Source organism: Chrysemys picta, chromosome 11, assembly GCF_011386835.1.
Source record: "Chrysemys picta bellii isolate R12L10 chromosome 11, ASM1138683v2, whole genome shotgun sequence".
NCBI lineage: Eukaryota > Metazoa > Chordata > Testudines > Emydidae > Chrysemys > Chrysemys picta.
In genome coordinates, this window is record NC_088801.1 from 32,664,848 (window position 1) to 32,685,609 (window position 20,762).

At 39.8% G+C, this 20,762-nt stretch overlaps 1 protein-coding gene across 4 annotated transcripts in view; it reads right to left on the reverse strand.

Annotated features, from left to right (window-relative positions):
• RBMS1 (RNA binding motif single stranded interacting protein 1) overlaps positions 1-20,048 on the reverse strand; it is a 187,161-nt gene extending 167,113 nt beyond the window's left edge. For 2 of the 4 annotated variants that reach the window (XM_042860798.2, XM_042860797.2), the window contains exon 1: positions 19,498-19,897. In XM_042860798.2, coding sequence (XP_042716732.1) covers positions 19,498-19,572 — 75 coding nt within the window. In that variant the 5' untranslated portion in view covers positions 19,573-19,897. Of the gene's footprint in view, positions 1-19,497 lie in introns of all 4 variants that reach the window. The other 2 variants (XM_005309422.4, XM_005309424.4) reach the window with 2 other exon arrangements.
• Positions 20,049-20,762: the final 714 nt, after the last annotated feature.

Below are 20,762 nucleotides of genomic sequence, written 5' to 3' on the forward strand. Positions count from 1 at the left end.
AACTGCTGTTTAATTGTGTACACTCCAGTGCTAGGCAACTCTCCAATGCTTATTGTAAACATTGTATAAGGTTTGTCAGGATCAGCACAATAATGAAGCTTGTGCTTTTTACACTTAACTTTAAGTGACAGTTACCTTTTCTTTAGGATTTTATGTTTATCTTGTGCTAGATCACAGCTAGGGACGTCCTAGTGGGTTGGCTGTTTCCTTGTTCAGCATGACAAGCTGCCATTTATAGCCGTAGCCTAATATTCTGTTCATGTGGTGCCATTTTTCTGAACAGAGACAAGCTCTGTTATCTTTGGCTTGCTTGTCTCTTTTGCATTGGAGAAGATATTCATTACAAGCTAACAAATGATGGCTTCAATAAATGAAAAATGAATGCACATATTCTGCAAATGCAGCATGTACATTTTGAGAGCAATCAGAAATACTTCAGTGCTTTCACAATTTATAGTTAGTCTGAAAATATCTCTGCCAAGTTCTAACAGGTATTCTCCCACATAAGCCATATGAAATTGGCACCATCAATCATAATCTATAATCACTATTATTTTTCTCAATGTAAAGGAATCTTCTGACTACAAAAATATACATCTGCGGCAAGAAATACAAGAATATGTGCAGTCCCTGAGTGGTGAGTTATTAGAAACTGCAGATTGGGTGTGTAGACAGAAAATTGTAGGACAAAGAACAGTACATTCCTGAACTTTAATTCTATATAAGAAGAAAGTTCACTTATTGTCCAAAGGATCTCACTTACACATTCCAAGTTTCCATTATATAACTGCTTCTGTATTTAGTGCATAAAGGAAAGAAAATCCCAGCAGGGCAGTGAAATTTCTCCAAAGAAATAACTGTTTAGAACTGGTATAAAATGCCAGTCTTCTTAGCTGCAGAAGCCTTTTTCTGTGCTAAATACTGCAAGATGTGCTCTTCATAACTAGCTGTCTTACAACAAAATAAAATAATGAATTTCTCCAGCTTGCCCTCAACCTCTTACATGTATATCTAACAACCAACACAATGTTCAGTCTCACATAACAGATAAACTTTCAGATAAACAGATAAACTAAAGTCTGCCACCATAGAATTACAGGTAAAACAGAGGTTGCACTTAGGTCTAAACCTGCAAAACTTTAATCACGTGAGTAGTTTTTACTCACAGAAATAGTTCCAAGCATTGTTCACATGATTACGTGTTTGGGGGATCATGCACAGAAGAGCTCAATATTATGAAAATTGATATAAGAGCCAAGCTAATCACTTAGGCCCCAGTCCTGCAAGCTATTCCACAAAGGTGCATCCCTGAACAGAATCCCCCTGATTTTAGCAGCACTCAGCATGAACAACTCTTATACCTGCAATGACCCAATGAAGCCCAGAAGGTTCTGCATGGTCACAGGGGGTCTGTTCACACTGAACATATGACAGGACAGAGACTTAACTTGTCAATTTGCCATAGCTTAAAGTAAGCAATATTTTATAAATGTATTTAGATACTAAAGAAATTGCAGAAAAATATCTTTATTTTAGTTTGGAGTTTACTTTGCAGAAAAAGTTCTTCATATGCTTAGTCTTTGACAGTTACAAAATTATTAATTTGAAATATATGGAGGAGGAGATATAGGAATAACAGTATTTTCCTTGCTGTTGATTCCAGTTCCAAATATACTCTTTACTATTTGAGAAAAAATCCCAAAACATTTTGTCTCTCTTCAAATAAAGTTACTGGGCCAGATCCTCAGCAATTCTTTGTACTGACCCAGTGGCAGCAGCTGAGAATTCCCCTTCTGCCTCCCCTCATGGGATAGGAAGAATTCTGGAATAGGCTGGGGTTGGAAGGAGTCAAGGCAAGAGAAAGAGGGGCTGGCGAACAACGTGTTCTTGTAATCCAGAGCTCCAGTTTATACTAGGACTTGATTCAGTAGCAGCCTGCATGATCAGAAGGCAAGTAAAAGGGGCACAGAGCTACCTATGGCTCCACTTTCCCCATGTGCACCAAGTGCTGCTCTGATACACTCCCTAACCCATTGAGAAGATGAATTCATACAATTCTTGTTGATCTTAGTGGCACTGAACGTGGATAACCAAGTTCAATAACGCCATACTTTTTTCTGTTGTAGATTATTTTTATATGCAAATTTCATTTGATAAGGCTGCAGATGCTTCTGTGCAGATGCCAATGAGGATTTAGGGGCAAATTCTCCTTCCTTGTAGGAACAGTTATCTGTATGTTTGGAAATGCGTTACTTAACATCACAAATTTAGACCTTCCCTGATCAACAGCAAAATAAAAACTTGGATGCTCAGGAGAGTCCAACTAAAAAACAAAAAAGGCTAAACAAACTACACAAAATAAAATGTCTAATTTCTCATCAAACAAATTAATTTGAAGTAGAATAAGCAGAAAATGAATACATATACATTTAAAAACCACAAATATATATCCCCTTCCCCACTGCTAACCTGTGTTTACAGTTAACTGATTTAAACTTTTGGCCCTTCTTGAAAGAACTGAAAAACATTAATTAGTTACATAATGATCTGTTTCTTTGCAAAAAGAATTATCTGTTTCAACTATTTCTAATGCATAATTTGATTATGAATTCTTAGCTACATATCAGTCATGGGATACATTCCATCCTTATGAAGTAGTAATTGGAGAGAACTTATGCTTTCAAACAGAAGGCCAAATTCTGCCTTTGGATGCAAAACAATTCCATTTGAAGTCAATGGGAGCTGCACTTGTATATCTGAAACAGAATTTGACATATAGCAAAATGGAGTCCTTTCTTCATATTGGGGTCAAATTCTACTCTCGAACTCTCGTGCATCCTCATTATACTCTGTGGCTTTGCATGGATGTAACACGGCAGAATGTGTCTCCTGCTCCAATAATTACAGTACTTTAATTACAGCTCATAATAGATCATTGTGTATGTGGTATATTATATATTTAACAACTTTAAATTTGTACTTGTATGTAACATGAAGGAACCTATTCCTGGTTTGCTCTCTCATTATAAGGCCTGAGTTTCTTATGATAAAACTATAAGTTCTTAAATTGAAATTACAAATAAAAGTAGTTATATAGCTTTTGAATATAACTTACAAAAAAAGCACAATACAAGGGCATGAAGAATCTCATTTGTATTCCCAAGAAAAATTTGGGGTCCAATGATGTGTTCCGTACTCAGGCAAAGTTCCCAGTGACTTGAGTGAATGCATATTTACAGATTGTATAGTTATTTCTTTACCTTTCCATTGTATTAGCAGATTTAGCAACACAACAAAAAACTAATTGAAAAAAAATATTAACTACCGAATAATGTAGTCAATGGAGGTTACAGGAAGGATGAATTTGGCCCACTCTATCTGATTAACTAAAGGGCTTGTCTACTCTTGGGAATTTACTGAAATAGCTTTACCAGAATTATATTATATAGCTATTTCAGTAAATTTCCAAGAGTAGACAAGCCCCAAGTGTTATTAGCAACAATATACTGCATCTTGCAGTCCTTAGTTGTGGTGTGACTTAGTTTGCTTCAATGTCAATAATTCATTTTAGGGCCCAGTGCTGCTCCCACTGAAGTGAATGGGAGAAGTAGCAGGCACAAAGTTCCTACCTCTGGCCTTTCACCAATGCTTTCTGCTACTGAAGTTGGGCATCAAAAGACCAGTAGTATGGCTATCACCTAAGGGTCAGTGGTGTCAAAGTAACCAAAAGTTACCAAATTCTAACCTCAAAGGATTATTGCTATTGAGGAAGGTGGAAGAGAGGGCTGCCTGTCACGATTTTTTTTAAGTCATTGTCATATTTTCAATCAGCAGCATCAACAGTACTGTGAGAGATTTAAAAACAAAAACGAAAAATAAAAACTATCAGAACTCTGCAACCTGTACTAGAAATAGATACTAGACCTGGGGGAAATTAGCAGGAGAACAGGTGATGTTATCATCAACACTTACCCTCAGGGTTTTCTGACAAGTAAGAGGGAAGGATACTTTATGTGCCAGGATTCATAAGACACTTGCTGTCAGAGGCTACTGAAGAGATGCACTGAATCACTGCATCCCACATCTACCCTCTTTCCCAAACAGCAGCATCCACTTTTTGGGTCATGATGGTCCCCTGTGGCAGACCACCACCAGAAAAATTTGAGTTGTATGTGACCTCTTGGTGACAGCCTCCCCATGATGGGCTACAATGGGAACAGAGAGCACTCAACAATTAAAAAAAAATCAGGCATTAAAATAATAAAATAATGTTCCTTTATATCCAGTATTTGTCATGAGATGCTAAGAAGCTATCCTGTGGTGCACTCAGCAGTCCAAATCTTCAGCTGGACCTGCTATTCACTCCATAGGAGGGATAACTGAGCCTTTAAGCTAAGCATTCAGCTCTTCTATCCACTCACTGGAGGAAGCTGGGATATTGCTTCTACTCCAAGTAACAGATCCACCCATCCAATTGATGGCTTTTTTCCCCTTCAAGCAAACTTCTTGTGAATTTCCTTGGCTATTGACACATAACCAGCATAACATGCTCTGGCACATGCCTGCTGAATTCACATTGATTTAAGAAAGACAGATAAGTATTTTGGCATGGTACAAATAGGAGAGGTGTATAACTATAAATACACCTCTACCCCGATATAATGTTGTCCTCAGGAGCCAAAAAAATCTTACCGCGTTATAGGTGAAACCGTGTTATATTGAAGTTGCTTTGATCCGCCAGGAGTGCACCCCCCTCCCCCCGCTTTACCGCGTTATATCCGAATTCATGTTATATTGGGCCGTGTTATATCGGGGTAGAGGTGTAATATAAACTTTGATGTACGAAAGCACATATCTATGTGCACACAATTTGAGGACATGAAAATATAAAGCTTAGGTCACTGATATTTTGGCTGATGTGCTGCACATTTTGAATTGCAATACAACATTTAATATACATATTGTTCTAGAAATATACGTGCTGTGATAGATGCTTGTTTCACTGCTCACCTGTCTACTCATTTGTGAGGAGGTATGTTAACAGTCTGACTGGTGGTGGGTGTGTATTTTGTTTAGTTTTTGCTATATTAATTTTTTCTTTTATTTGGATTTGTACATATGCCCAGGGACATTGTGATGGGTGAATTTTTGAAAATCTAAAACTAAATATGTATTTAAAAAGGAGGAAGGGGGTGACTTTAAGAGTTTTTGGAAGCTTCATTTGTTCAGAAACTTTTTTTATAGCCTCTCCTCTTCCTTCCGTCAGGAAATCCCTGACATTCACCCCATTCTCAGGCACTAGACACAAATGGAAAAGTCCTGCAATAAACTACAGGAAATGAATAGAAATAGTAACCTTCAATTCCAAGCAAGGAATTACCCAAGTCACACAACTCCGTGGCATGGATAATTTCTCACAGCATGGCTGGAGCAGCTCAGGACTGCCAATATAAACCCCCACATCCTTCCTCCAAAGCACCTTATCCACTCTGACAATCCTATCAGAACAACCCACACAACAGCAGTCCTGCCCACCAGCTAAACAGCCCAGGCAAAACTCAGCTCTTTCGGAAAAATCACGCCTTTCACTCTGACTGAACTTTATTAGAGACTAGAACATAAGCTCCTACAGAACACTGCTTCCAACCTCTCTGTATTGAAACAGGAACTCCCCTTGGCTAGCTGGCAGCTAGAGGTATCTCCAGACAGATGCCGTACTCTCTCCTTTATTCTGTGCATTTTCTTTCTCCTTCCCTTTCCTGCCCGATTCTTTCCCTTTGTCTTTTTTTCCCCTAGCAATTTTCCTCTTTTATATTTATTTTCTTTTTATTCATTTCCTTTCTCCTGCTTTGTGCTCTCTCCCTTTCTCCCCTCACCTCTTTCCCATCTAAAAAGGCAACATAAGACTGAGGACTGGTCCACTCTTAGCTTTATGGGCCACTTAATGCACCTCCCCCGATGAACTGAATACCAAGGGAGCAGAGAAATGTGAGCTAGCAGGCTGATCCCTGAGCATGCAGCCCTGTAAATGCAAGCTAATTCTGTGGCTAGATGCAAGAAGCCACTGCCAGAGCAAGGGAGGGATGGAATGTGGCTTTCAAGAAGCTGCCTATGGTTTTACCTGCTACCAAAGGAGAACACATGTAATGGAGGCTGGGCTAATCCTGTCATGCACCTTTTTGGAGCCTTCCCCCATTCCTTTCCTCTTCTTTCTTGCCCATGCTATTCTTATAAATACTGATCACAAGCCTCACATTAAAACCACAGGGGTTGACAACACCATCATCCGCAGCTTCTCATTCCCAGACACCCTCCAGCACATACTCCAGCCACAGCTGCCCAGTTTTGCACAGCTTCATGTCCTACCTCTGCCATGTCACAAGAAATGTTACATATGGAGCTGCACAGACACTGGCAGCTATGTGCACATGACAGAAATAATCAGGACAAGAGGCACTATTTAGCACCCTTGATATCAGCAAAGCCCCATGTGCTCCATAGCAAGTTGCATCTAAATTCTGATTTAAAATCCCTGGATTGGCATAAACAGTAATCTGGTGCAGCCTGGACATTCTGCAGCAACCTCATGTAAATTAAAAATGGAAGTTTTAATAAAATGCATCTGAAATTTATTTTGATACTAAATTCAATTTATTTCGAAAAACTGAAAGCTTAGCTTCTGGCACAGTATTCTACAGCAGGGGGTGAATTCTGTGGCTAAGGAATTACAAAATAAATGGGATACTGGATACCAGTCTCAGCAGAAAGACCAAGATTTGAATGAACTTGAAAAATGACCTATTTTTTCAATCCAAGAGGTATTCCCTCTAGATCAGAGATCGAACACATGGGTGAGGCAGTGTAGAAAAAGTTACCATGTGTGTCCATCCGTGTTACCCATGATGGAATTCACAGATAACAATCCAGCATCTTTTATAAATAATAATTTCACAAGCATACCATATCAGATCATTCATTTAAATGAGCTGGCCATAATCTAGGGTTATAGCACACAAAGAACTCACACTGTGGTCATTAGTTCTTTTGAGCAAACATGGTATTGAGTGTAAAAACTGTGTAAATGTAACATTATTGTGGATCATTTAAAGTCAAAATTAGGAAATCCAAAGTTATGGCTCCAGCCCCCATCAGCTGTTTTGCTTTTATATGTATAGAATTTTGTATAATTTTACCAAACTTTCCTAACAAATTCACCTCTCGTGCAAGAACAAGAATGGGAAATGTCTGCCTAAACGGGTGGTTTTTCTAGTTTATAAGTGCCTGAAAACAAACTCGTAATGAAATTGCTGTCTCAACCATAATTTATTTACTGTAACACAGTAGTGTTGTGCCAGCAGAAGAAACTCACATTTTAAACAGTTTACCCCAGATATTGGCCCAAAGAGGATGAGGAATGGAGTCTGAAACCATTAGTAAAATGCCATCTGCGTATTTGTAGACTGTATACACTAGAAAAGGGAATCCCTTTTATGTCTTTATTCTGCACATGCCATGCCAAGAGTTCACAGTGATGAAACAGAAGGAGGAAAGGCAACAAACCTTCAGATCCTCTCTTTTTAAAACAATGATACTGATATTAGACCTACCTTGTATGAGGCACCTCAGAGTCTCTGATCCTGTTAACAGAGATGTCCCCCAACAAATGCTCCCATGCAATCAATTTTTTTCTCTAATCTTCTGCATTTATCAAAAGCCTTTTTGTCATTAATCAGTACTGCTACCAAGTGGAAATCAGAAGGTCACAGACATTATTCATGAAATTCAAAGTTTATGTCATATGCCCCCTCTTAAATGCTTTTTCTTAGAGACAGAATGTTTTAGCCACTGCTTTTCCAAATGAGTCACTAATACCCTTGTTTTAATTCTGCAGCTACTGATAATTTGAAGTACTAACCTCCTCCACTACCACCCTGATTGAAATAAAATATCAATATTACAGTACGCTGAAAATGGAAAATTAGATGTGACATTTTGCTGCAAGGCCTCCGAAAGTCCCATTCTCATTCATTTGATTTATTTCTTTGTAGGTCATTTTGGATGGCTTTAGAGCTGAAATATTGTATCTATTTTTTAAAAATCTCACAGCATGTATTAAGACAGCTTGTTCCATTTCCCTCAACACCCTTCAGTCACAAATATTGAAACAATAACTCTACTGTGGCTGGAATAGTTTGTACCATTTGATGCTCAGATACCTAAACAAAGAACTTAAAATGTTTAATAGCATGCAGTGGGCTAAATACTGCTCTCAGTTACATACAAACAACTTCACTCAATAGATACCGGCAACCTAAGAGCTATATTCTGCCCTCTTTCAGGGTCGGCTCATGCCGCCTCACTCCCATGGATGTGAGAAGCCATAAACCCAGCCAAGTAAACCCCATGGTTCTGTCAGACAGGAGACTCTCAGCAGAGAGGCAGCAGTGTGGAACAGGCCAGTAATACAGAGGGAAAGTGGCCAGTGGGGCCATAACTGTGAGAATCCAAAACACCTCACATGCAACTCAACAAAATATTCCACACTGAGGGAAAGAAGGAGCTAAGGATGCTATTACAGCCCATGGGTTGTTATAGAGATTGTGCTGGTGCTGCACAGCCTGAGATACAGGGGAATTCTGTTCTCAACCCCCATGGAAATTCCAACAGCAAAGGCCATTTACTCTGGCTTAGCACAGATTCCACACCATTGTGATCATCTAATCTGACCTGCCTTATAACACAGGCCATAGAGCTCCCCCAACATAATTCCTAGAGCATAGCTTTTAGAAAAACATCCAATCTTGACTTAAAAATTGACAGTGATGGAGACTCCACCACGACACTGGTAAATTGTTCTAATGGTTAATTATGCTCACTTTTTAAAATATACACCTTATTTCCAGTCCAAATGTGTCTAGCTTAAATTTCCAGTCATTGGATCATGTTATACCTTTGTCTGCTAGATTGAAGAGTCCATTGTCAAATATTTGTTCCCCATGTAGGTACTTACAGACTGTAATCACCACCCCTTTCTCTTTGTTAAGCTAAACAAATTGAGCTCCTTAAATCTATCACTAAGACAGCTTTTCTGATATTTCAATCATTCTTGTCTTGGCTCTTCTCTGAACCCTCTCCAATTTATCAACATCCTTCCTGAATTGTGGACACACAATATTCTAGCAGCGGTCACACCAGAGCCAAATACAGAAGTAAAATAACCACTCTACCCCTACTCAAGATTTCCCTATTTAGGCATCCAAGATTCGCATTAGCCCTTTTAGTCACAGTGTCGCACTGGGAACTCACATTCAGTTGATTATCTACCGCAACCTCAAAATCTTTTTCAGAGGATCAGGATTTTGTCTTCAGTTCACTCAAGTCCCATTAACATCAATAGGATTTGTGTATGAGGAAAAAGGGCAAAATATGGCTGTAAGTTCCTACCCTAGGTATAATGCTTCTGATATGTTTGTAATGGATTCTGTATTTCTCCCTTTCTTTCTGTCGTAGGCCTTGAAGTTGCACTGATTTAACTTAAACCAGTTTTTAACCCAAATTTCTTTATACCAATGCAAAACCCTGTATGGACACTCTTATTTCACTTTAAGAGCGGCTTATTTCAATTTAGCTTAAACCTGTTCCTAATCAGCATAAGATAAAGTGATATTAGCCAAGTTTATATCAGTTTAAGAGTGTCCACACAGCTTGTTGCACCAGTTTAACTCCATTATAAATCAACCACACTTTTAGTTAAACTGCTGCAACTTTGCATGTAGATAAACATGTAGCCTTTTGCATGTAGTCTAACAGATAAACAAACTATGCCATAGCAGAATGGAGGGTGGTGGATGAATTTGAATAGATTTTTATTTTTGTCATATGCTCAGCCTGGCCAAAAATTATTTTCAAAAAAGACTACTATGCATGCAATATAACATAATAATTTCACTAAAAATAGATTAAAGGGCCCTCTTAAAACTGAACAGTAACCTTTGGTAACTAATCATGTCACCATTAATACGGGTATCATGGCCAGACAAGTCCACAGAAAGAAATATAGAAGAGAGTATTTCACCAGTTTATAACCAACTAACCTAAAATTATATTTCTGTCTGTTACCTGCTTGTGACTTTGTTTAGCCTCTATTAAAACATAAGCCACAGTGTTCTCGATACCATATTGATTTCAATCTCCACTGAACACAGGCCTCTGTCACTGCATCTCAGTCAGGTGGATTTCTGTTGTATCGAAACTTAATTGAGCTGGGATTGTCTACCACAAAGCTTCTCAGCTCAGGGGGCACCTCCAACTGATGACTATTCCTAACCTGGCCCTAGACACTAGCCCCTAACCCCACTTCCTAAAGCAACTCCTAACCCCACTTCCCCATCAGAGAAAACAGGACTTAAAGTTGATGTCATTTTCACAATCTTGCAAAAAGTACAAAGGCCTCTACATTGATTCTCTCCAGGGGACCCATGTTACCTCAGCCCATTCCTGTGCTGCTTACCAGGTTTCCTGGGCCTCTAACAGTTGTTTATAATGATTTTCATCTTCAGAATTAAGAAGGCTATCTTACTTCATGGTTGTGTCTGTGCTCCATGTTCAGGAAACATGCTTCCATACAGTCTATTTGACCATATAGATAATTAATTTTCTCTACTTGCATTTCAAACCTCCCGTAGAGAAAAGGGTACCACGAAACCTAACTAGACTGGCACATCTATTTAATGTATTTCTCATATGGAAGCATCCTTCACTGGATGGGGAGAAAGAGGCTGGCTCCAACTCCTCAATAACCAGGGAAATAGAGGCCATCCCCTTAAATAAAGGGTCATGTTAGTCTGTTTGTTCTTTCATTTTTTACCACATACAGGGCACTTTATTTATACTCAATAAATTCATCAGCAAAAGATGTTTGTGAGATTATTCCGAAAACACTGAATTGGGGACACACATCTTTCAGTAGAAAATGGTACCGTACAGACATCAATCTTAAGCCGTACTCTATTGAACCATGGAGCTCATTCTCTCATGTTCCCATAACTGAACTGATAAGAATACCCTGTGTCTTACACTGACAGTGCCTTACCAGGTATAAAATCCTCTATCCCCCAATGACTTTCAGAGAATAATCCCTTCTACTCCAAGTCCAGGTAGAATGCATCCTAATCTCATGAAGTTAGATTGTGTAGCCATGGATTGTATAACATGATTTGATATAATTCCCACAGTACTTACCTGGTTAAAATAATACATGATAGCATGCAACACACAGGGCCAAATTGTGTATTCTCTGCTCACACACACAGTCACACTGAAGTCAAAGGTAAGTGCCTACCAGTGTGAATAAGGATTCTACAGTCAGGCTCTGTATATAAATATTGCTCCAAAAATCAAATGTTTTTTTTCCTTCCAATTCTTGTGCTTTAAAACATTTTCAAAGGAATTTTAGCAGAGGGGGTATTGCTCCTCTTACTGAACTTAGTGACATGTACTGTAGTTGCTATCATGTCAGACTTATGAAAGAATAAAAACCCACTGGCCCAGGAAAAGGAGTTTTTAATTGCAGAAGAGGGGCAGCAAAGATGGTGATCTCCTACCATAAGCAAAGTCAGTGGCTTCACCACAGAATCTGGATTTGTGGATATCTAAAAGACCAGACACTATTCACAAATGACTTGGTAATTTAAAAGAATCAATGGAACTGTCAAGATCACAGTTGAGGGATTTTCTGAACGTTGTCCTGGAATGGAGCAGAGAACTACCATTCTAAAATCTATAGTTTTCACTCCACACATTATTGGTCTAATAAGGGATTGCTTCCTATACATTGTTGAAATGAAACAGAAATCCTAGATTAGGTTTTGAAAAATTAGCAGTGTTCCAAGGGGATTTTATTCTCCAATCTTCCTATTTTCGGAGGGGGGGGGGAATGGTTAATTCTGTTGTTACAACTGCCTGAATTGGAGACCTCTGCTCCACTGATTTCACCCAGGAGACTCTCACAGGTAGGTGGAGGCAGACAGAGCCCTAAATTATAACCATACCATATGTTGTGCTGATAGAATGAGGATTCCTGTTGATCATATGTTATTCTGTAATATGATTTGCAAACCTGCTACAACAATTAATAAATTATTCCAAAATTCTCACCATATACACCCTGGTTATTAAAAAGGAAAGACACACTTTGTTTCTACTAAGAGGATATTTGGGAAAATGTGCATTAAATCATAGCTTTCTATCCCATCCACATTTGTGGAGGTAGACAATCTTATATCTTCATGACTGTGAAAGCAGCAAAGAATGTTGTTTCAGCTAAAAACCAGAAGAGAGAGGAGCAGATATGGATTTGACACTATTTGATTAGTTAGATATGGAGTCTAAGACTGCCACTAATCCATTTTTACAGTTCTTATAGAAAAATGATTTAACATAATACTATTATAAAGTCAAGTCAATATTGTAGTAATTTTTATGCTCTCTGCCATGGCAAGCTTGAAAACTATGAAAAACCTGTTTATTATGGTAATATGAACCCTTCGGAAAAAAATATGTCCTTTTCTCTCTTTATTTAAGTATGCTTAAGTTCCCAGTAGTTTTGAGAAACAATTTAAGGGCCTGATCCTGAGATGTGCTGACCACCTGCTGGACCAGCACCAAAAATATAAATATAAATTACATTTAAAAGGTTATTATTGACCTTTCCTCTTGTAAAAGGCAGAGAGCAGGGCATGAAATTCCACTTTGGGTAAGTAGGGATCTTTCCTGAGTGAGAGCCATCAACTTCTGCTGAATTTAAGCTTTCATTAAAAATAAAATAATAATAATTAAAAAAAAGAAAGAGATTCTAAGCCTTGTGGGTGTTATGATAACCAATGAAGTGCTGTCTTCTTGAATCTGCAGAGACAAATCTGGCTGCCGTCACTGCTAGAGAAGTTAGGATGTCTCAGCTCCTGCTGCAGTTAGGGTGGCTGACAGGGTCATCCACCATTGTCATTAGGAGTAGCATTACCCTGGGTGAGTTACCATACCCATACTCAGATGGGGCATGACTGGAGACAGAAGCCTGGCCCAGGAGGGGTTGCGGTTAGGGGCAGAAGTGTCTTTGAGTCTGGTGAATAGGCTGAGCCTTGGGAAGCAAGCATTGGGTAAATTTTTCAAAGCTTTGCAAAAGAGTATCTCTGCTTCTCATTGCTGCTTAATGGCACATCCTTCCCATAAGATTGGTAGCACCAAATCATGGTCCCATTTAAGTCTATTGCAAAGCTGATTCACAGAGAGGGACCAGGATTTGGTTTGTAGTTGTTAAATTAGTCCTATCACAGTGCCAAATCCAGCTTATGCCTGGGATGACTCAGGCCTTCATTTTCATACATACTGGAAAGAAGTCGCTCACTTTATCGTTACACTTCTGCACTAGCCTCACAGCTTTATTTCAACTCCTTGTTAACAGTCAGCTACCAAAACAAGCCATAAAGCTAAAAGGAGATTTAACTGGGACAAGAGTAGAGGTTGTCCTCTCTAAATGTTTTGGTTTGAAAAACCAAACACAAATATATCCTTACACTTTCTTTAACAAACTGATATATAAGGAGGGAAGGGGGGGAGGGTGTGTGTGTGTGCGCGCGCGCACAATAACTGGGTCATTTTTCAAGCGGAGGGAAGCCTGAACCTGCAGACATAGGCCTGGGAAGTCAGGAAAAAGAGAGAGTGCCACCTCTGCAGAATGTTTCTTCTGCCCCCTGCAGAAGTCTCTGTGAGGACTCCACAGAGTTGGAGGAGGTAGGTAACTGTCATGGCTCTGCTGGATTCTTTCCCCTCCAAACACAGCTGGAGTCTGTAGTAACTTAGACTTCTTCCTCTTCCATAATTTGGAACCTCCTTGAAGGGATTCTTTGGGCAGCCACATTTGTGGGAGATGACAAAAGCACAACCCTTGCCAGAGCATGCTGTCCAAAAGCCAATGCAGCCACCAGGACTAGGCAGAGTGCAGAAGCAATGTGCCTGCCTGAGATGCCCCTGGCTTCCAGTGGATTCTCAGTTCAAGAGAAATCCAGAGGTTAAAGAAAGGAACGTCCAAGCTTCTCCTATTGAGAAACGGTGGGGGGAAGTTTTATCTTCTGTGGAAGAATGGCATGAAATTTCACAATTAAAACTCATGGTATTTCTACTCCTCTGTGTTGATTATTCCTGTGTCGAGTATTAAAAATGAAAATAAGTTTTAAAATGCTGATACACACAGTGTGATAGAGGACTATTAAATCTTGCAAACTACTCTGGCTACAGACAGTTCTATATATTATTGTAATATTTAACTTGCCAGAACAAATTTAGTATGTAGAGATACTACACAGAATCATAATACATGTAGAATAAAGTCTGACTAATTACACCTCTACCCAGATATAACGCTGTCCTCGGGAGCCAAAAAAATCTTACCGAGTTATAGGTGAAACCACATTATATCGAACTTACTTCGATCCGCCGGAGTGCGCAGCCCCGCCCCCCTGGAGCACTGCTTTACCGCGTTATATACGAATTCGTGTTCTATCGGGTCGTGTTATATTGGGGTAGAGGTGTACTTAGAATTAGGAATAATTTATTGTAGTGAAATGTGGCAAATACATTAATGGGCACAAAACAAAAGTTAAAGTTATCTGAACTTAAACTTTTTAGAGAATAATGGGATTCAGTTTTGATTAAAAACCAGACTATGGTCACATATCACAATTTTGAAAAACCTCTTAATTTATCTTTAAATGTCTCTCTTGCATAGCTCAGGAATAAGATCACAAGCCATTACAAACTTTTTAGCAGTTTTATGGCAGAGCTGAAAGTGGGCCAGTACAGTATACTGGTAAGAAGTGGCCACCAACGGAGGGGTGGGGGGGGAGGAGGGGAAGAGGAACAAAAGGGGCAGCTGCCCCAGAGCCCAGAGATTTAAAAGGGTCTGGTGCTCCCAGACACCGCTACCGCAGCTGGAGCCTCGGGCCCTTTAAATCGCTGCCGGAGCCCCGGGTAGTGTGGAAGGGCTGGCTGGGGGAAGCTGACCCCCAACCCCACCAGGCCCCCGTACTGGTAAGTCTTTTATCTTACTTTCACCCCTGTTTTATGGTACATTTAAAAGGATGACAGATTTATGTGGAGTATAGAGCTCTCTGAATACAGTAGCGAAGATGTTTGTACTAGCAAGATACCATGCTGCATTAGACACTTCCACCGCAATATGTTGCTTAGTTTGACACACAAAAGTGAGGACTGTCCTTTGTCACTTCATAAGACAATTTCATATCTACTTTAACAGCAATGTAAACATTCATTTCAATAAATTCTCTGTTCGCTTTTTCATCACCAGTGAGGCTTGTGTAAAACTTTAATTTCCCCTTTTAAATTTGGCTATCAGCCTGTAAAATAAATTATTTTACCTAATGAAATGTATCTGCTTTCTGCATCAATTTACAATCTTTGCTACTACCTCTAAAGTTAGAGTAATACTTCATAGGGATAAAACCTGCACCATCAAGTTCTATAAATATTAGTTCCTTTCATAGTTGCTACAATGTTAATTTTGCTGATATTAAGTTACCCAGTTGAAGCATGCTACAAAAATATTACAACAAAACTTCATTCTGAGATACAACCGTTCATTTCTGAAAGGTTGTATCTTATTACTGTACTGTTTAGGAAATATGATTCTATAAGCATAAATAGTATTAATTAATTACTGTAAAGTGTTTGGTAACTAAACAGACCACCACAAAATCATTGTCTAAATTAAAAATAAAGATTAATAAAAATCTTTAAAGAAATATTGTCAAACAGCACAAATAAATGAATATCTTCATGCACAGACAATAAATTTTGTATAAACAAATCACCACTGTAAAATGGAAACCAGTCAATAGAATTAGAATGTAATATGGCAAAGTGTAAGGAAAGCTGTCTATCTGCTTATGATATTTAGTTGGTAGACCATCCTTTGAGATTTTCCTGAATCCCACTTCATATTCAACAAAGGGAAAACAAAGCATGAATAGATTTTTAAAAACTATGTACTGTATATATATTTATTGTAAAACCAGTATTCATGAAAATTGTCACTTGAGTAAGGTAAGCAGGATTTGGCCCATTGCTGTGATATGAACTGACATAATAAAATGGATTGTTTCTGTATAGCACCTATCCCAATAGGGCTTTGATCCTGACTGAAGCCTCTGGGCATTACCACAATAAAGACACTTGCTGAATTTTTTTTATTTGAAAGTTGAGAATCTCTCTTAGAAACCTAAGAGTTCAATAATAAAGTTTATTAAAAAAAAGTAATTGAAATGTGAAAAACAAATAGTCTCATTTATCGCAACACATGCAGGGATATATAGAAACTTCAAAGAGTTGATACTCTGTACAATGATGCTTCAAAAATTGCATCTCTGAGGTATCACACATAATGTGATACAGGAATTGTCAAAATAAACACACATTTATTACACAGTACAAAAGACTAAGTAGACATGTCAAATCATAACTCATTGGATTGTATGTATACTGCTGCTCCTCAGAGGACACCGAATGTTGTTCAATTTCTATTTTGAACAAAATTTCAAACTTTTTTTAAATAGCCACAAATATTTATTTTACATGCTAAAGCCAGGACTCTCTCTTTCATTGTTTATTCTATACATTTTTTGGAGTCCATGGGCTCAATAATCTATTTTACTGTGTTCAGCATCTGGATCTGGAGGGGTCATTGAATCACAGCAAACTATTTCCCTTCTCCCTATTTCAGCAGAGTATACTGCTGAAATAACTGAATATTTCATTAATAGGGCCATGGAGATATAAATAAAAATATAAAGACTGGATCATTTTAATTGCATAATGTATTTTTGAGGCAAAGTCCTTTACAATATGAAAATTCAACCTTACAGGTCCACTAAAATTTTTTGTAATTTATAATTAATACTTCTGTGGAAAGATTCATCTTCTAAACAGTCCCAGCCATCTCCTACTATAAATTTGCAGCTCATCTGTTAATCAGTGTCTATTCCATTATTATTCAGATCTGGACAAAATGTGAAGCAAAAAAAGCTCTGGTTTAGGAGAGTATATTCCTCACCCTCATGCTACAGCTTTAGCAAATGCTGTCCAGCACAGTTGCAATTGTTGTTTAATGAAGACCAGACATTTTACTTCAATTACTAGAGAATGTAGACTGTCACCTAATATGTTGGTTTCTGATCTAAACAATAGTGCAATTGAATTTTGTGAATTAAAGTAATTTTTCTACACTTTCAGATCAGGTTTATGAAGAGAAACTGGCTTACATCAGCTGAATTATGCATACTTTTATGCATACTGAGGCATACAGTTATCCGCCTTTTTATTTATTGTGAGGAACTACAATTTTCTTTTTTTTTTTTTAAACCCAGGACCTCTCAAACATAGGAAATTTGGATTTAATCACCAAATCTGTGATTTCATGTATGTAGGTCAAATGGATGTGGGTTCCACTCAGCTGAAAAAAAAGATGAGGAGTAATGTGATTTCAGTCTGAGTAATTTTATAGCAAAGACTGCAAGATATGTTTTGAAGATGTCATTGACTGCAACACAAATCAATATTAAAAACTTATACAGGAAGCACACTTTTAGAAGATGGTCCTTAAAGCTATTTCATAGGCTCACAGATTTCTAGAATCATAAATTACAATAGCTTGCACTTGTAATTAGGGTATCTTCTTCAGTTTCCCTCTTCAATTATTTACAGGCCAAAAACAAAAAACAAACAAAGTGGCATTGCATTATCTATATTAAATGTTATGTACTTTGTTTCTAACTTACTAATGGTACATAAAAATCACTAAGGTGAATGTTCCAGCATAAAAGTGTTTTTTTCACCTGAGTGTATTTATTTATTATTCATCCAGCTCAGTGTTGAATGATACAGCAGGCTGCTCTTTAGGCATGCTATGCTGCATTATTTTTAAAAGATACATTAAGCATACATGGCATCTAAAAAGTAGTTTTGATTATTCCACAATATTTCTTTAAACTACAATACTATTTACACAAAGTAGTCTTCACTTTCATATCTTTGAAAATGTGGATTACACATTTGAGAGAAAATTAGTAATTCAATATCATTTAAATGTCTTTCACCATAATATTCCTACCAGTTTTGGACTACAATTAAATACATTTCAATGCCTTATCATTGTTGACTCTCTCATGATTGTCAAACTTTGTTTTTCAGCCAAATACTGTAATTCATATTTTACTTTAAAACAGGGGGTACAACAAACAAGACATTTGATCAAGTTCACAATTTAAGAGGAGATTGTTCTGCAAGTGCCACAAAGCCAGATATATTTTCACTAGCAAGCAAAGCTTGATTATAACCTGCACAAGCAAGTTCACACACTGTATCCACACATGACCTGTTGTGATTTGTGAGGAGTGACATTGGTGGTTGAAGAGGCTTATGCTAAATGTTCCAGACAGCTGATGCAACCACCTCTGCATTTGCCAATTTGCAGCATGATGCTTCTAGAGCGGTGGGACTGTCGGCCCTTACAGGCTCCAAAAAAGGGCGGAAAGAGACTTCAAATCCACCCAAATTACCAAAAACCGTCTGAACAACCGTTTATCTGCAATCAGCAGCTCACTGGGCACAACATTAAAGGCAGAAGTTTGATTTTGACACTTTCTTTAAATTCAGGAGTTCAGCAATTGTGAAAAATGGTTTTTGAAGGTCTAACCAACAGACAAGGAAAACCAATGTGTGGGTGAAACCAGCCTAGCGAGTATATTACATTTAAAACACACTTTTTTTTTAAAAGGAGATCCAGCAGCTGAGCTGAAAGCACCCTCCCTCCCAGTTGAAAGTTACAAAGCAGCTACAATGGAGAGCAGCAGCCTGGGCGCTGGGCGTTAAACTTCGGCTCCGTTTTTTGCTTAAAATGAAGGTGTAACAGCGGACGGAGGCGACACCAAATCCTAGGAGCTGCCCAATAAAGCCCGACAAGGGCACAGAAATGCCCTTCGCAGCCCCGATCTCTATTTAACGGGGAGGGGTATTGAGGACACGGCTCAGGAGGAGACACGCCACTGATCCCTGGGAGGAGGAGGAGGAGGATGGGGCGGGGGGACACCGGGAGAGGGCGGGAGGGAGGGAAGGGAGCAGGTGGGGGAGCGGCGGAGAGGGCAAGGCAGAGTTGGGCGAGGAGGGACAGCACGGGGTGGGTGGGGAGAGGAGGAGAAGGCAGCTGTGCAGCCTGCAGCGAACCCAGCCCCCGCCCCGCTCCCCCTCACCCCGGCTGGAGGGACAGGAGCAGCGGTGGCAGAGGCAGGAAGGGGCTGCCGGCTCTTTCCTGTCTGAGTGTGTAACCCGATCCCGCCCCCCGCCGCAGCCCCCTCCCGGCCTCGGGCTATAGTTAGCAACATTCAGCAAGTACAGCTGCAGCCCAGCCCAGCCCGGCCGCCGGTACCGTACCTTAGCCTGCAGATACTGGGGGTAGTAGTAGGTGGTGTACTGGGGGTACATCTGCTGTTTCCACACTTTGCCCATGAAGCTGGAAATGTCGCCTGCAGTGCAGGGGCGGGGGGCACTTTAGGGGGCTCCAAATGCCTCGCTCTTGCCTCTTCCTTTCTGGCTGCTGCAGCTTCTCCTCAGCGGAGCCCAAACCTTCCTCCTCCTCCTCCCAGCAGCAGCAGGGAGAGACCGCAGCGCGCCCCCAACACAGGCTCGCTCTCTCCTCCCCCCCACAAGTTTCCTCAAGTCCCTGCCCAGCCACAGCCCGGCAGCAGCGCCAGCCCGGTTCCGACGGCCCCGCGCACTGGGAAACGATCAATACAAGTGTGAACTGCAGCCGCGGCAGCGCTCGGTGCCAGGCAGCTGAGGGAGGGGGCCAGGGGAGGGAAGGGGGGCAAGGGGCGGTGCTTAGGCCCAGCTGGGCTCGAGCTGTGGGCTGGAGTTTAACCACTGAGGACCTACTGGCATTAGGGAGCCGCAGGAGCTGGGCAAGGATGCTCGCTCCCAGGCGCAGGCTGCAGCATCGTTGCAGCCGACAAGTGATCTAGGATCAGGGCAAGAGCGGTTCTAACCCTGGAAAAGTCATTCGGCGTTAACGCTTCTGGGTAGGAAGGACTCCATATTCCTGCTCTGCCGAAGGGGGAGTGCAACACACACACTGTGCATGACCTTGCTGACTGGATTCTGCTTTATCATCTCCTTTGAGCCTTGAGATAGCTGGCACGAATGCAGTGGTGCAGGGCACAAGCCTCAGTGCAGAAGTGGATCTAGTTCAGAAAAAACTAGCATCGCTTTAACATTTCCTTGCAGGGGGGACATGTTCCTGGCTAAAATTTCTCAGGACACCAGTACATCACTTACCAGATTTTCCTGAAGTGTAGATTAACTGGTGTGCCTCATCCTCAAGTGTAATCAAATAGGGGGGTGAGGGGGGAATGACATCCATTCTAACAGATGGTGGTGTATATTTTCCTTTGGAATATAAGCATGCTTGTTTGTTTGTTTCTTTAAAAGAATTTCACAAGTTTAGTTTAGAGAAAGAAAAGAAAGGAAAACAGGTTACAATGTAATAAAAAACATTTACTTCAGATTGTTTTTGCTTCTGATCAGCATATATCCTCCTCCTACCCAATGCTGCATTTTCCAACATGCACTTAATGAATTCTCAGAGAGTCTAAACAGATGTCACTTCTTGTCAGGCTGTGAAAATTATGGTTTGTGTCCCA